Here is a 15196-nt window from a genome sequence, read left to right on the forward strand (position 1 = left end):
CTCCCCCCATGCCCTGCATATCTCTGCATCTAAATTTCCCCTTTTTATAAGGACACCAATTATATTGGATTAAGGTCCACCCTAATGACCTCATCTTAACTAACCACATCTGCATTGATCCCATTTCCAAATAAGTTGCACTGTGAGGTACTGGCTGTACTTCAACACATAAATGTTGCAGGGTCACAATTAACCCCCTAACAGCATACATTAAGATCACGAGCACCCACACTCCTATAAGAGGAAGTTATAAATTTGTTTAAAAGAGTTTTACCTATTTGCTACTTAGGAGGCATTTTTATTGATATACTTTTCAACTTGCCAACATTTTGTAGGTTATAATAAGATACATAAACAGCCAATATGTCTATCAAATGGCATGTCTGCTATTTCCCACAGCATCAACAAACTTACACATTATTTAAAGCAACAAAGATTTTCTAAGGCCTCTCTTTCCCATCAGTTATTAAATCAACCTTACTGGGAATGTGGTCTGGTGTATAACTGAGTGGACTATCCACTTACCTTCTACAGATCTGAACACCTACTTGTCCCTTCCACCTTAGGAGAGCACAAGTCAGCAACTCTGCTCTTCTCAAGTCCACACTATTAACTTAGTAAGCCTCCCCTGTCCTCATTACCATGAATTTCTCTGGGGCCACCTTCACAGACTCCTGAGTACACTTCAGGAGGACAGAGACCGAGTCTTTCACCACCGTGTCATCCATCCCTTGAAAGGAGCTAACAATGCAATACCTACCTTTGTGTTGGTTAATGAACAAGTAAATGAATGGCTGTGACTCATTTCCAGATTCACAGCCCTCCTTTCCATCTCATCCTCTGTAACTCCTTCACACGGAAGCCATTCTGAAAACTGGGCCCCAAATCCCTGCTCTCGGCTCCAAGCTCTCCATTTCTACTTCACCTGAGCCATATCATCAAACACAACTTTGTTACTAAGTCCTCAAACTTTTAAGTTTCCTTCTGATCACGGCCAACAGTATTAACTTGTATCCAAAGTAAAGTCTGCAGTCAGTAAAGGGAAGCTAGGATGCACAGAGCAGCTGTCCCAATGGCCACTGGACCTAAAGCAAAAATAAGCAGAGCCACCAGCTTTTTTCTTGTAAATAAAGCTTTGTTTTCAGGTTTCTATCTTTTCTGAATAATCTTCATGGCACTATTGAATGCTGTAGCTAAAAAGAGCTCAAAAGATAGTTTTCTGAGAAACCCGAAGAAACCCCAGAGAGGAGCTGCAGTGGGTTGAATGGCTTCCCCCCAAAGTCCAGATCCACCTAGAACCTCAGAAGGTGACTTTGTTTGGAAATAGGGTCTTTGCAGATGTAATGAGTTAAGATGGAGTCATACTGGATTAGAGTGGACCCTACGTCCAATGACTAGTGTCCTTAAAAGAAGACGAGAGGGCACACAGTGACGCACAGGGAAGAAGGCCAGGTGACAACAGACACAGGGACTGCAGTAATGCATCTGGAAGTCAAGGAGCAGCAAGGATTGCTGGGGGCCACCACCAGAAGCTGAGAAGATTCTTCCTGAGAGATATCGAGGGAGCATTGCCCTGATGATGCCTTGATTTCAGACTTCTGGCCTCCAGAACTGTGAGAAAAGAAATTTCTGTTGTTTGAATTGTAGTCATTTGTTACAGCAGCACAAAGAAACTAACAGAGAAGACAAGCAGCTTGTCCCTGCTATCAGCATCACCCTGTGAGTTAATGGCAGAGCCTGTACCAGGGCTAAGCTCTCCTGATGCCAAATCTAGTCATGTTCCCTCACGTGCCACTTGGATCATAAGACCTTGCCCTAAGAAGGACACCTTCTGTTATCTTTTGGGCAACACCAACAGTTGGCTCTCCCATTCACTTTTGAAACAGTGCTTACTGTTTCTGCATTTACTTTAATTACAGAGTACTTTGCAAAAAAAAAAAAAAAAAAAAAAAAAAAAAAATATATATATATATATATATATATATATATATATACCTCTTAGAGGTAGGAAAATCCACAGGCATTTCCTACAGGACAACCTTAATTTGGAATTTGGAATTCAAAAAAAAATCTCACATATGTAAGAAGTTCCAGTTATATGCAAGTGTAAAACTATGTCCCCAATTTTATTATATATATAATTTTAGGAACACAGTGTTCTATGGTGATGTTACATTAATCGAGGAATCCAAGAATCTTTATTTAAAATTTGTATTTCTTCTCTATGACACTTGGTTTACTGAAAAAAGAGCAACTTGCCCAAGGCCACAATAGAGCTAAGGATGGAATTTTGTTACGTTAGCTTTTAGTTAAGCTTCTACTTTAAATTACCCCACCACCCAATATCATGAAGAAATCTTATTTTCTATGAGGCCTTCGTTTTTATTTTTTTTCCTATTTTAAGTCTGTAAATTTCCAAAAGAACAAGGTTTAGGAAGTGGAAAAAGTATTTAATGTAGATGTTAATAATCTAATAATGTCTATATCTTATATCTTATTTCTGATCTTCACAACAATTGTAGGACATAGATATTATTATCCTCATGTTACCTATGAGGAAACTGGGGCACAGGGAGACTAAGTAATCTTTCAAGATCACTAGCTTCTCAGTGGATGAGCCAGATTAAAGCCCAGAGTTCTTTCCACATATCATCTGATTGTTGAGTAAAAAGTTTACATAAACTGTGATACTGCTGGTAGACCTAGTGTTTGCTTGCATCTGCAGGGCTTTGGCTATTCTCAGACTCCTTAAGGAACAGGCAATAATACCTACTGTGGGTTGTCTTCCACAAACAGCACACATGGAAAGATACAATGACTGACGGCTATTTCATTTTTCCCTTGCAAGCAGAGTTTTATATTTCATCCTGCTCTGCTATAAAATCAAGTGGTTTTCTGGATGTCTAGAATCAGGCTGTAAATTCCAGCCAGCTCTTACATACCTGTCTACAAATGATTAGTTCTAGGCTTTCTTCCTGGCCCACCTGTATAAAAACCTATGGTACCCAGCCCGTAACTCTACTGGCTACTGGGATTCCAATGCGTGTGTTTTCTTTAATGAAACCTCCAGTCTGTAAGTTTTATGAAATGATGCTACAAGTCAAGAGAATGTGGGATCTGATAGTATCATTGACTAAGGTACAAAAATAAGACATGATCATTCCCTTCAAGGAGGTCACAATTTAATAGAAAACAAATAATTACAATATAACCTAAGTACAACAGAGATGTGAATACATTGCTTTTAATTTCTGGCAGAAGGCTGGCTGTTGGAAGTTAGTCATCAAAGACTCAATTTTTAAGTTTGTTAGGGCAACTATTACATAGGGAACTGATGACTAAATTTATAAAATGCATGTATTTGCATTTTTTGAAGTACATATTTAATACAGGCTGAGCATCCCTAATTCAAAAATCTGAATCCAAAACCCAAAACTTTTTGAGCACCAATTATGATGTTCAAAGGTCCTGCTCAAAGGAAATGTTCACTAGAGCATTTCAGATTTCAGGTTTTCTGATTAAAGATATTCAACTGGTAAGTATAATGCAAATATTCAAAAATTAAAAAAAAAATCTGAAATCCAAACACTTCTGGTCCCAAGCATTTCGGATAAGGGATACTCTACCTGTGTCAGTCTCAAGGAATTACAGCATCTTTGTTCACAGAAGCAATATACATTCTTCTGTCCAGCACACTCATGAAACAATGTAGGATTCACACAATAGTCCCCCGTAGGAGCCTCAATCTATCTGCAGCCATTCTGCATGACAGCAGCTGTCTCTGCAGAATGACCCAATCAACTCCGTGCCCAACTGTCAAGTAAGAAACTGGCTGAGCAAGAGCCAAGTATGGTCAAGAGAAAAATCTGTATGGGGAAAAAAGCACTACTAAGGAATGAGAGCATGGCAATATGGTGTCCCTAGAATTCAGTCCTAGTTTGGCACAGGTAACCTTCCTTACTGCAAATAACACTACCGCAGGTGATAATTAACCCAGACTGGCTTTCTTTTACTACTTTTCTCACATCTAGTCCACCTCCCCTTCCTTCAAGACCTGGCGTCTGTTTGAGAAATGTCAAGTAGTGAAATTTTAATATTAGCTCAAGGAAAACATAATTAAGGAAATACATCTGCCACAAAATTAGAGACCAAATTGCACTTTATTATTCCTTTGAGTGTGTGATACCTGTATAACTATGCTTCTCCAGCAATATGAAGAATCGAGTGTATAACCAAACTTCACTTAATTACAGACAGCTATCAAGTTGTTGCAATTCAATTTAAAATACAGTATATTTAAAGAGAATCAAAATTACGTTAGGCATACCTAGCAAAAAAGAGTTAAGAAAAAATGCCAACACCTCAACTTTTGAGTACTTCCTAGCATTATAACACTTCATATATATTCATTATATTCATTATATCTTATAAATATATTCACTATGTAGTATGCATTATATCATATTCATTCATTCATTATAACACTTTGTATATATATTTGTATATGTTCAATCACTATGTAGTAATAATATAGTAATTTCATTGCTGATTCTGTGAATCTATTCTTTATTTTATGAAAGCTGTTCCTAGGAAAAATTAGGAATTTTTCTGTTAACATTTTTGTAGGACTCTCGAGTTCTATACATTACTTTTGTAAGCTACTTTTGGACTTTCCTACAAGGGCTCACAAATGAACACTTAAGTCTGCACACGGTAATGCTACAGTTTAGTTTCAAAAGCTTTGCCATCTTTGTATACAATGCGGGCTTTGCATAATTATTAACAGTTTTATTGAATTTTGACCTGATTTTATTAAATAATAGTGAGTTAATATTAAGCTGTTAATAGCAATAAGCAGATATTATGTAAATTTAACAAAATAACACAAGATGGAAATCAATATGTGTGCAGGAAGATGTGAGGCTTTTAACAACAACTGGACACTGAGTAGACATAAGTTGGTTGACTGTCATGTTCAGATGTGATGAAGAAAGAAATTAAAGAATGTCTATGATGAATTGAGAACATATCATCTAAGATCAGACAGTTTATAATTTTAAAAATCTCTGGGAATGGGATAAACATTGATCAACTCATAGCCTCTTGCAGGCCAGCACTGTCTGAAAGCAGGGGATGGCCTTTGCGCCTCATCTGTCACTCCCACCATCGCTGGGAGCCCTTTCTCTGAACCTGAGGTATATCAGTTTCCTGCTGGCCCCTTCAGCATTCTCCATACCCACAACGATTATCTGTTGGCATCTCAGTGATTACACTGTGAGCCCCTCAAAGATAGATAGTATCTCATTGATTTTCCTATCGGTGACCAATAGGTGCTTCATGAAGTATGTTTCATGCAACAGAACACACATGCTCCAAGGGCATGATTTTTTTCTAACCTTGCCACTGTCTCCAGAGAAAAGAGGAAGTTCTTCTTCCATATGGACTCAGTCCTGGGCAGTCCCTGAGGAAAAAGTATGTGGTAAAATCAGGATCCCTTATGTTCGATGGAACCAGGCAGGTTAAAATTACTTTACTTCTAATTAGCAGGGAAAATAAGCTAAGCTCAAATGTTGTGAAAGGACGATAAAGGAATTAAGCTTTAGGCATGGGAATTAACAGCTATAAAACTCCAAAAATGTTTTAACTGTTCTGGAACTACTGGATGGCCTCTTACGGGAATCTTCCTGCTGAGGTCTGAAAAAGTAGTCTCAAAATTCACATGGGTCCTTAACTCTATAAAGGAAATCAGTAGAAAATTTTCATTTCAGAGTTGACTTCCTGTGATAAGGAAAAATAAATTTTAGACCTTTGTCAACTTTTCTCTGGGATTGGAAAGTTCCAAATCACGGGGAAGAGCGGACATCAATTCTCAGCTCCACAGAAGAATATATGATTTGCTAAGCTGGAAAAAAAAAAAGGAGAAATGAATGAAAATGATGAAAAAAAATGAATGAATGAATGTGGCTTTGTTATTCTGGACTTAATGAAAAATCTGAAACAACAGCCATCAAATATGTAGCAATGCACTAAATGTTCTTGCCTTAATAACCATGCCCACATCACCTACTTTCTACCAGGTAAAAGTAACAGCAGGAGCAGCTCTAGCAGAAGCTATGCAATATGTCTGGACTGTGGTTTAATCATTATGTAGTTAACGATTTCATCATTAAAAATAAATAAAAATAAAATATTCTCTCTCCTCCAAAAAGCAATTTAATAAGGCTGTATTTAATGATGTTGCTTTTTCTAATTGACGAGCTAGGGTCTATTTACTTAAATACAATCTATTATTTCAGGTACTAACATCAGAACATTTTATCTGGTATTTTCTACAGTAGAGTGAGAGCCTCATAATAGACAGATAAAAACAATAATCAAAATACGGCCAAGTCTAAACAGTGTTCCTTATCAATGTTTTCTATGCCCTTGAGGATATTAGTAATTTTTTTCCTCAGCTATAAAAAGATCTCTCAGAATACGAGAAATCATAATTTATTCAGAATTATTATAACTTAAAATTATGAAAATTAATAGCAAAGTATTACTTTCTAACATTTGGAAACAAGTAAAAAAGATATGCTTGCTTTTTAGAAGATTACTTAGAAGTTTCTCACTTAAAAATTTATAAACCGATCTGATTGACAATATGGAAAGATATTCTGTCATTTTAATTAATACTTACTACATATTATCTATGGCATCTTAGCAGATCTGTTAAAATCCTAATTTTCTCTAAGACCCAGCATGACTGCCACTGAGATTTACATCAATGTGGATCCTGATTACCCAAATGGGCTGGGACCTCTTCTCTGTATTTCCACAGCACTTTTTGTTTTGTTTTTAACTACATTGAAGGCATTTTTCAAATTCTGCCTCATATGACAGTTATTCTTGTATGATGTACCTTGTCTATTAATTGGTAAGTTCTTCAAAAGGGCAGACGATTCCTTCATTGCTATAACCCACAGCCCATGGCTCAGAGTAAAACGCAACGTATTCATACAAAGCATCCTTAGAACCCAGCTTTTTGTATACTGGAACTGGCCTGTAACCAAAGTTCCCTCTCCTTCTGCCTCACCCTACCAGGAAACACTTTTTCCATATTTGCCCCAAGTTTACTGGAATAAAAAATAAAAGGAGAGGAGAAGAAAGAGGGAGAGAAGAGAAAAAAGGAGAAGGGACCAAGTAGAGATGTGACTGCCCCTCACTGCACTACCCTAGGCCCCTTTCGTTCCTAGCAGAAGGGAAATCTTGCTAATGTGCTAAAATCATGAAAAACTGATCCTGGGCTTTTGAGTAGGAAATAACCTCTTTTCAGTGTCTTTTATCAATTTCAAGTAAAATTAAACTCTTTAAAATTAGAATGGTAGGAAAACAGGCCATTCTGTTTATCTGACATCAGGTTAAGACATAATTGTATGTATGTCATGGAAATTACCACATTCAAAGAAATGACGTGCAGGATTCAAATTGAATGAAATGTAAGATTAACATAATTTCATATTTGTCAATCAGAAAGTCCTTCAAGATTTAAAAATAAATCAAGATTAATTACTATTGTATAATACTATTAAAAAGTGTTTTGAATTTTTTAGCATTGTGGGAGATGGTTGGCTTTTTTTTTTTTACATTATTTCAATGTGATGCATACATAATAAAGAAAACTATCATCCCCAATTTGCATGTATAGTTTGTGCACTACACGTGGAGATTACCTTACCCTGTTATCCATGTGATTTCACCAGGCTATTAACAATATGTTGATATATATACTTAAAATAACAATTCACAATATACATACAGAAAGCCATATCCATGATGTGATAAAATGTATTCTAAATAACAACAGCAATAACAACAGTAAAAATAAAGTTATTCTGTGCCAGGCACTAAGTGCCTCACTTTATTTAATCTTTATAATATCCAAATGAAACAGGTTAATCATTGCCTCCATTTTATTCACACATTTCAGTAACGTGACCAATAGTCACCAACCAATCAGTGTCAGAGCCAGTATTTGAACCAGGACTATTCCAAAGCCCTTGTTTTGGGACCCTCCACTGTATTTCAGGGCTAGATACTTTAAGTTTTTCTTGTGTACATTCTCAACAGTTCTATTTTATACTGACTGGCTGGGAGCATTCCCTCCAAAAACTTTTGTACCTGATTGTTTTAAATTTCTGGAACCCAGTATTCAGTCATCTTTAATCCTGTTCCTTTTAGATCCTTGTAAAGTTGTCTTCTAGAGCAAAGTTAATGTGACTGGAAATATAAATACACAAATAAATTCTATTAGAGAAAAACAGAAGGAAAAGAATATACTGTCTTGCACATTTAACAATCCATTCTTTATACTGTCTTGCACATTTAACAATCCATTCTTTATCTGAGAAAAATACAGCTTAAAAATTGTATCTGTGCTATCTACTATTAAAAAGTCAGCAGCAGAGATGCTCTATTATAAAAATACTAAAGTTATAAAATGTAACTTTAGAATATCATACTTTATAAGCTTCAGGAGAGGGTTTCAACAATTTGGACACTGAAACACATGAAAAAATGCACACTAAGGAGAATTTAATCTATAGTATTTCCATATGGAAAATAAAAGAGAATCCATGTGGAAATGTAAAAAAAAGCAAAACTTTCAAACTTTTAGAAGTATAGAAATATATTTATGACCTCAGAGCAGTTAAAGATTTCATACATAAGACAGGAAAGCATAAAACACAAAGAAAAGAGAAGTAAACTTGAACAAAGGGAAAAATATGCCACAGAATGGGGGAAGATATTTGTAACATACATAATGGACAGCTTGGAAAGGATCCATACACAAAATATATAAAGAATGCCTGCAAATCAGTAAGAATAAAACAAACAACACAATTCAAAAGTGAGCAAAGGATTCATGTTATATATATATATATATATATATATTCAGTTATAGATGTATATATAACTGAAATTTCACAAAATAATTCTTACTCCTCCTACATGAGATGCTTGATATCTTTTCCATTTTTCTACTTTACGCTATTTTATTCTACCCTACTCTATCCTATTTTATCCTGTTCAATTTCATTTTAAAAGAAAATGCTGATCTCAGCCCACTAATTTCCAGATCACTAACAAGTCCTGCAATTTTAGCAACACTGCCCTAGATAAACTCAAGAGCATACACACAAATATTCCCAATAGCAAAAAGCAAGAAAGAACAAATTGATCAACAAAACCAATAAACTGTGGCATATGCATACTATATAGCTATTAAAATAAATTATCTAGAATCAAAACAGGTATATCTACAAAACAATGTTCACCAAAATCACTAAGTCACAAAATGATACATATGGTATCATTTGATAACATTTGATATTTGATAACATTTTAAAACATGCAGAAGACAGTACTATTTTAATGTGTTATGGATACCAACATATGCATGGCTAGACTTTGATGGGAATTTTTTCGTGGGGAAGTTTTGGTGGAGGGAATACCAAAGATAAAAGGTCCCATGTAACTCTGTCAATGAATTGGTATGCTACAGCTTTTCCATCTGACAAGATGGTTTTCAAGATTTTAAGCTTAAATTAATCATCTCAGGATGGAGAGATGAAGGTTACCCAATGTTAAAGAAAATAAACTCTTAAAATGAGAATGCTATCATTCTAATTTTGCCTTTACCAAGGACATGGAAACTCAATAAACGTTTGGTAATGAAAACTCATAAACTATAATTTCTTTAGCCATCTGTAAAATAAAATTGAATCAATACCCTAGGAAGGCCAGGCATGGTGGCTCACACCTGTAATCCCAGCACTTTGAGGATCGCTTGAGGCCCCCAAAAGTTTGAGACTAGCCTGGGCAACATAGGAAGACACTGTCTCTACAGAAAACTTAAAAATTAGCTACACGTGGTAGTACACGCCTGTAGTCCCAGCTACTCGGGAGGCTAAGATAGGTGGATCGCTTGAACCCAGGATGTGGAGGCTGCGGTGAACCATGATCACACCACTGCACTCAGCCCGGGTGACAAAGATCTTATCTCAAAAAATAAAAAATAAATAATTTTTTTAATGAGCTATGATCGCACCACTGCACATTAGCCTAAGCAACAGAGCAAGACTGTGTCTCTAAGAAAATAAAAATAGCCTGGGCGCGGTGGCTCATGCCTGTAATCTCAACACTTTGGGAGGCAGAGATGGGAGGATTAATTGAGGTCAGAAGTTTGGAGACCAGCCTGGCCAACATGGTGAAACCCCATCCCTACTAAAAATACAAAAATTAGCCAGGCGTAAGAGTGTGTGCCTGTAGTCCCAGCTACTTGGGAGGCTGAGGCAAGAGAATCACTTGAACTTGGGAGGCAGAGGTTACAGTGATCCAAGATCACACCACTGCACTCCAGCCTGGGTGACAGAGTGAGACTCCATCTCAAAAAATAATAATAATAAATAGATTTTTTTAAATAGGAGGATTAAATAACATATCCAATGAGTAGCATTTATACTATTGTACCTGTAAGAAAAATCCAAAATAGTTAAAAAAATGTTTAATATCAGTGTATTAAAATGGCAAAAATGTGCTTTCTACTTATGGTCTAAATCTGCTTACAAATGTCCCCCCTTTTCTGCATAGGAGGGCAATGTTTCTTGTAGAGCCAGGGCAGAAGCTGGCAACAGTATTGGGAAGATTTTCTTCATAGTGACAGTGTTACAGCATAAGATCATCTCATATCATCTTACTATAGGATGACAGTAATATTATCTTACTATCTTACTATGTGTTACTTTATTAGTTTTTCCCTTATATGTTTGTTTTGGGATATATGACTTGGCTCATATATATATATATATGATATATATTTATATTAAAAGGTGCTTTGTTCTTTGCAAAACAGTCTCCTATGTTATTTCCTCATTTTATTAAAATGTAACCTAAAACTGTTTTTACAGAATCTTATTGTACTAATGTTTGCCTTGCAATATAAATAGAAAATGGAATGATAAGTAACCTCTCCAAGCAGAAGTTCCTGCCACTGATCTCTGTCTTTAAAGGTTCCAAATGGGACACTCGGTGGCCAGTAGTTCAAGTCTGTACAAAAGTAATGTTTCAAAGCCAAATATATATCAAGTAAGGTAATCTGTCACATGACATTTCCTATTTCAGCTGTTTTCCTAATTGTACGGTTCACTAATTTATTTTTAAAGTATCCCTGTTTGGGGCAGATAACTCCTTATTTCTATATATTCTATGTTGAGAGTTTTCTCTACACTTTTAAAAACTACACAGTTGAAGACTACTGAACAAGGGGACACTCTTTTGATAATGTGATAAACACATTCATTCTTAATCCTCACATAAAGTCAAATAATTCATTTGCCTGTACAAAAGATATAACAGGCAGTCTGTACATATTATTTGTGGTAAAGTAATCAGTATTAATCAGTGTATCTGCTACACAATGTGTTATATTACTCGGTAATACCTCTGACCTAAAAAATGAGTTAAGCTGATTATGGGACATAGATTCATTTGCCTAATTCATTCAACAAATATTAATTCAGTGCCTGCAGTAGGCACTGAATTGAAAGCAAATACATGAGAGCAAACAGAATAACGTAGAGCAAAACAATATCCAGCTCTCTTAGGGACTTCTGTCCACATTACCCCAACCCAATGGTAGGTTTTAAATGCTGATATTTTGCAGTTAATCAGGGGCTTCTAAATGCTAATAATTCTTCTTTAGAAGTGATTACAGAAGAAGGGGTGAAAAAAAATAGCAATTCCTGCAGAGAAGTCCCAGTATTACATATTTTAAAATTCAACTTAATGAGATCAACTCTAAAGCTATGCTTGAGAAACACATTGATATTTTTAGAATTCTCTCAATATAGAACTCTATGCTTAAAATTATCCCATCTGGGTGGGTAACACATTTGATGATGCTTTTATAATCAAAAGAAACAGGAAATTAAATAATATCGATATCTTTTAGGGTACCAGCATGCAGTTTACAGCATCGGTGTGTTAATGAGCTGCAGACCACATAAATTTCGATAGGATAATGATGGTTCCCAAATATATCCTTAGGTGAGTCATTAGATAGTATCTTTAATAGCTTTTTAAGGGTCATCTTCAAGTTATAAATAATATAAATACATATACAATAAAACATGATCCCAGTTTTCACTTGCAAAAAGGGATAGTGTTAGCTGTAATATTAGCTCCACTTAAATGAGATGTCTAAAATCAATGACAAGTAACAGTAAAATACCTACATGGCTAATTAAAATGGAACAATTATAAACAGGACGGACAAAACTAAAACACTAAAAGCATAACTAAAACTAGCACACAACCTCAAAGGAAATGGTATTGTCATATGTTCATGAAAAACAGAAAACTGTTGTGTAGAATACAGAAACCCTGTTGCTATTTTAATTACTTGTTTTTTTAAAAAGTTTTCCAAATTTCAACAAGAGTGATGAGTCAGATCTTCAGTACAAAGCAAAGCGGTATTTAATTGAAAAGATTACTGAGCTTGACAACTTCGGTCTTTTCAGCCACACACGGCAAAAGTGTCATTTTCAAATATGAAAAATAACCAACATAAATGATAAAAATATTTTTAAGTTGTTATATGCACTAATGTGAGTTGAGACTTGAGATCTCATTTGTAAATCCATTTTAAATCTAGGTCCTTATAGATTTAATCCAATTTTTCAAAAAAAAATCTGAACACGCCTGCTACAGAGATCCTAATTGTTAAAGATCTTTGACCCACAGCATATATATTCCTTCAACATGGCAGGCCCTCTTGGCCTTGGCTCATTTCCACTTGAGATTGGTTTTGTTCAGTATTATATACATGCATACACGCAGCATAATACAGGACATATTATAATGCAGTCAAAATTTATGTTTTATTCACATACTATCTCCTACTGGTACTTGTTAGCTCAAAACATCTTCCATAGGGAGATATCCATAAGAGATATTAGCTCAGGCCAATTAGCAAGGCTGAAGACGTAAAAGAAACCCACTCTAATGTCAAATTAATGCTGAAAAATTATTATGGTTTAAGTTTCCTGGAAACTTTCACGTTGTTAGAATGTGATCACCATGTGAACTAGATACATGTTCCTTCCAGACAATGAAAGCTGGAAGTATCATCTCAGCCTTCCATTGATGGACATTATCAATATCCCTTACCAGGAGGCAAGCCATCCACTCCTTTGAAGTAAAATCTCCAAGTAGAACTCTCTTTTAGTCTTTAACAAGAGTCCTTAATGTCACTCTGTAACCCCAATAATTCCTGGTCTCCAATCTGCCTTTTCCTGGACAATTTTAATCTGTAGCAATATTTATTTATTTATTTATGAGATGGGGTCTTACTCTATTGCCCAGACTGGAGTGCAATGGTGTGATCATGACTCACTGCAGCCTCAACCTTCCCGGCTCCAGTGGTCCTCACACTACAGCCTCCCAAGTATCTGAAACTACAGGTGTGTGCCACCATGCCTGGCTCATTTTTTTTTTTTTTGTTCGTTTTTCTGTAGAGACAGAGTTCTGCCATGTTGTCCCGGCTGGTCTCTAACTCCTGGGTTCAAGAAGATTTGACTGCCTTGGTCTCCCCCAAAGCGCTGGGATTACAGGTGAGCCACCGCGCCCGGCCTGATTTGTAGTAATTTAAATCCAAGTAAACCTCAACAGTAGCAGTATCTTGGGGCATTTAAATTTTACTTTAACCAACTGATAAAACCAAACTTGAATATGACAATTTCATAGGGCATAAGCAAATTCCATGGACTCCTTACATTTATGGTCCTAGATTAATAATATTTTGGTGTTTGAACAGAGTATTTGTAATCTATGTAAGTAAAGGACATGAGGGGAAACACACTTTACTTTCTAAAATTATTCTTCTCCATCACCCTCTTTCTCTAAGCCTTCTTTAATTATGGATTGAAATTTAGTTAGGTCTATCTGGTTCATTCAGATACCTCTAAGAGAGGTCATTTAATACCTTATAGCATAACATCACACCAAGTGATTTAAGCTCCTCTCCTACACAGTTTCAAATACAGAAAAGCAATGATCATTCTTAGAAAAGATCTTCACTAGTCATTCACAGTCAGAGGGACATTTAGAAGCAACTGCAAAAACTGTGGAGACAACGTAGTTTTTCTCAGCACAATTTACATAGATGTCTGGCTAGCTCTTCCTTGTAAAAGTCCAGTGTCTTCATTTGATGTGCTAAGTTAAACTGTAAACTCCTGAATAATTTGAACTCTTATTTGGGAAAAAAATGTTTTTTCACCTATATACTATAAAAAATGGTGACGTTTATTACAAGGGTCATGCCGTGGGCTCCCATAAAAGACATTGTAGAGCACGATAAAGAACGTTTTCTCCCAGAAGAACATTTATTTCTAAAACCCAGTTCCCCATGTTAAACATCACCTTTGGTTTATCCTTCAGACTCACCGTACCCATGATGTTTAAAATTGCAACCCACACCTGCACTCCCAATTCCCTTTCTCTGTTCTCCTTTTTCATTTTTTCATAGCATTTGTACTTTTCTAACCTAATATACAAATATGTTTTTTATCATTCTTTGCTAGAATGTAAGCTCCAGAGGGAAGGGATCTTTGTCTCTTTTGTTCATTGATGCATCCCAAGCATCAAGGACAGGACGTGATAGAAAATCAATTTTTGTTGAATAAATGAATGAATCTAGGTTGAGCTCAGTAAAAAAATATCTCTGGAGTAAGTTAGTTTCCAATTTTATTTCTACAATTCACAAATACCTTCTGAGCTTCAATTATGGTGGAGATAGATTGATCATACCCTTACAAATATATAATATCAGATGGTGATTAAGTGCTACAAAGCCGAACCAGCAGTACAAGAGTTTGGAGAGCCAGACATTTTAGGTGAGGTAGTCACCTCTCTGAAATGATGGCAATTGTTTCAAGACTTAAATAAAGTTCTGTGCCATGCAGATTTGCGAAGAGTGGGAAAGTGAGCATTGAGCATACTGGAAATACCAAACGCAGACGCCCTGGGATGAGGGTCCGCTTGGCGAGCCCAGCAAGAGCAATAAGGCCTGAGTGGTGGAAGTGGGGAATGCAAGAACGTATCATTCTTGTTGCTTTTACCTGCTGCTTAATAACACGCATGTACTGTCTAGCAG

The 15196-nt window shown here is 36.0% G+C and overlaps 1 protein-coding gene across 17 annotated transcripts in view; it reads right to left on the bottom strand.

The window, feature by feature from the left end:
- Positions 1 to 15196, bottom strand: part of RCBTB2 (RCC1 and BTB domain containing protein 2) — a 44612-nt gene that overhangs the window by 27554 nt on the left and 1862 nt on the right. For 3 of the 17 annotated variants that reach the window (XR_010150702.1, XM_063792532.1, XM_063792536.1), the window contains exons 2-5: positions 8164 to 8262; positions 5807 to 5902; positions 5397 to 5461; positions 761 to 1611 (exon numbers count right to left, since the gene is read on the bottom strand). The exons of 2 other annotated variants lie outside the window; for them this stretch is intronic. Coding sequence is in view for 4 of the 15 variants with exons in the window: in XM_063792532.1 (XP_063648602.1) it covers positions 761 to 832 (72 nt within the window). In the remaining 11 variants the exon portion in view is untranslated. Of the gene's footprint in view, positions 1 to 760; positions 1612 to 3626; positions 3867 to 5396; positions 5462 to 5806; positions 5903 to 8163; positions 8263 to 15196 lie in introns of all 17 variants that reach the window. 12 more of the 17 variants (XR_010150700.1, XR_010150701.1, XM_063792531.1 and 9 more) reach the window with 5 other exon arrangements.

Source organism: Pan troglodytes, chromosome 14 (assembly GCF_028858775.2).
Source record: "Pan troglodytes isolate AG18354 chromosome 14, NHGRI_mPanTro3-v2.0_pri, whole genome shotgun sequence".
Taxonomy (NCBI): Eukaryota; Metazoa; Chordata; class Mammalia; order Primates; family Hominidae; genus Pan; species Pan troglodytes.